Source organism: Crocuta crocuta, unplaced genomic scaffold (genome assembly GCF_008692635.1).
Source record: "Crocuta crocuta isolate KB4526 unplaced genomic scaffold, BGI_CrCroc_1.0 scaffold179, whole genome shotgun sequence".
NCBI lineage: Eukaryota > Metazoa > Chordata > Mammalia > Carnivora > Hyaenidae > Crocuta > Crocuta crocuta.
The window spans coordinates 2365297-2365625 of NW_027551568.1; the positions used below are offsets into that span (position 1 = coordinate 2365297).

Below are 329 nucleotides of genomic sequence, written 5' to 3' on the forward strand. Positions count from 1 at the left end.
GGCAGCCCCCACGCTGGGCCTCCTCCGGCCTTCTATTCCACGTGTCCGGTCTGTGGAGGACTCAAGGTAAACCCCCCTCCCTGAGAGCTGCGGCCGGGCCGCTGCTGCGGGGCTGGCTTTGTCCCTCCTGACAGGAGGAGAGGGGTGCCCTTCATGCCGCTGGCAGAGGCGCAGTGGGGAGGGCACGGCAGTGACAAGCGCAGAGCCTGCCCTCTGGGCGTGAGGCCTGCGGGGAGGGCCCACGGGACTGACCGGGATGCAGCTGGAAGTATGTTCTGGAAAGCGGGCTGGGCAGGGGGCTGGCAGAGTCCCGGAGCCCAAGGTTCATG

The 329-nt window shown here is 68.7% G+C and overlaps 1 protein-coding gene across 1 annotated transcript in view; it reads left to right on the plus strand.

Annotated features, from left to right (window-relative positions):
* The window catches only part of DOK7 (docking protein 7), a 19711-nt gene that overhangs the window by 11512 nt on the left and 7870 nt on the right, over nucleotides 1-329 (plus strand). Inside the window, exon 6 of the mRNA XM_077750596.1 lies at nucleotides 6-66. Within this exon, the coding sequence (XP_077606722.1) occupies nucleotides 6-66 (61 nt within the window). The remainder of the gene's footprint in view (nucleotides 1-5; nucleotides 67-329) is intronic.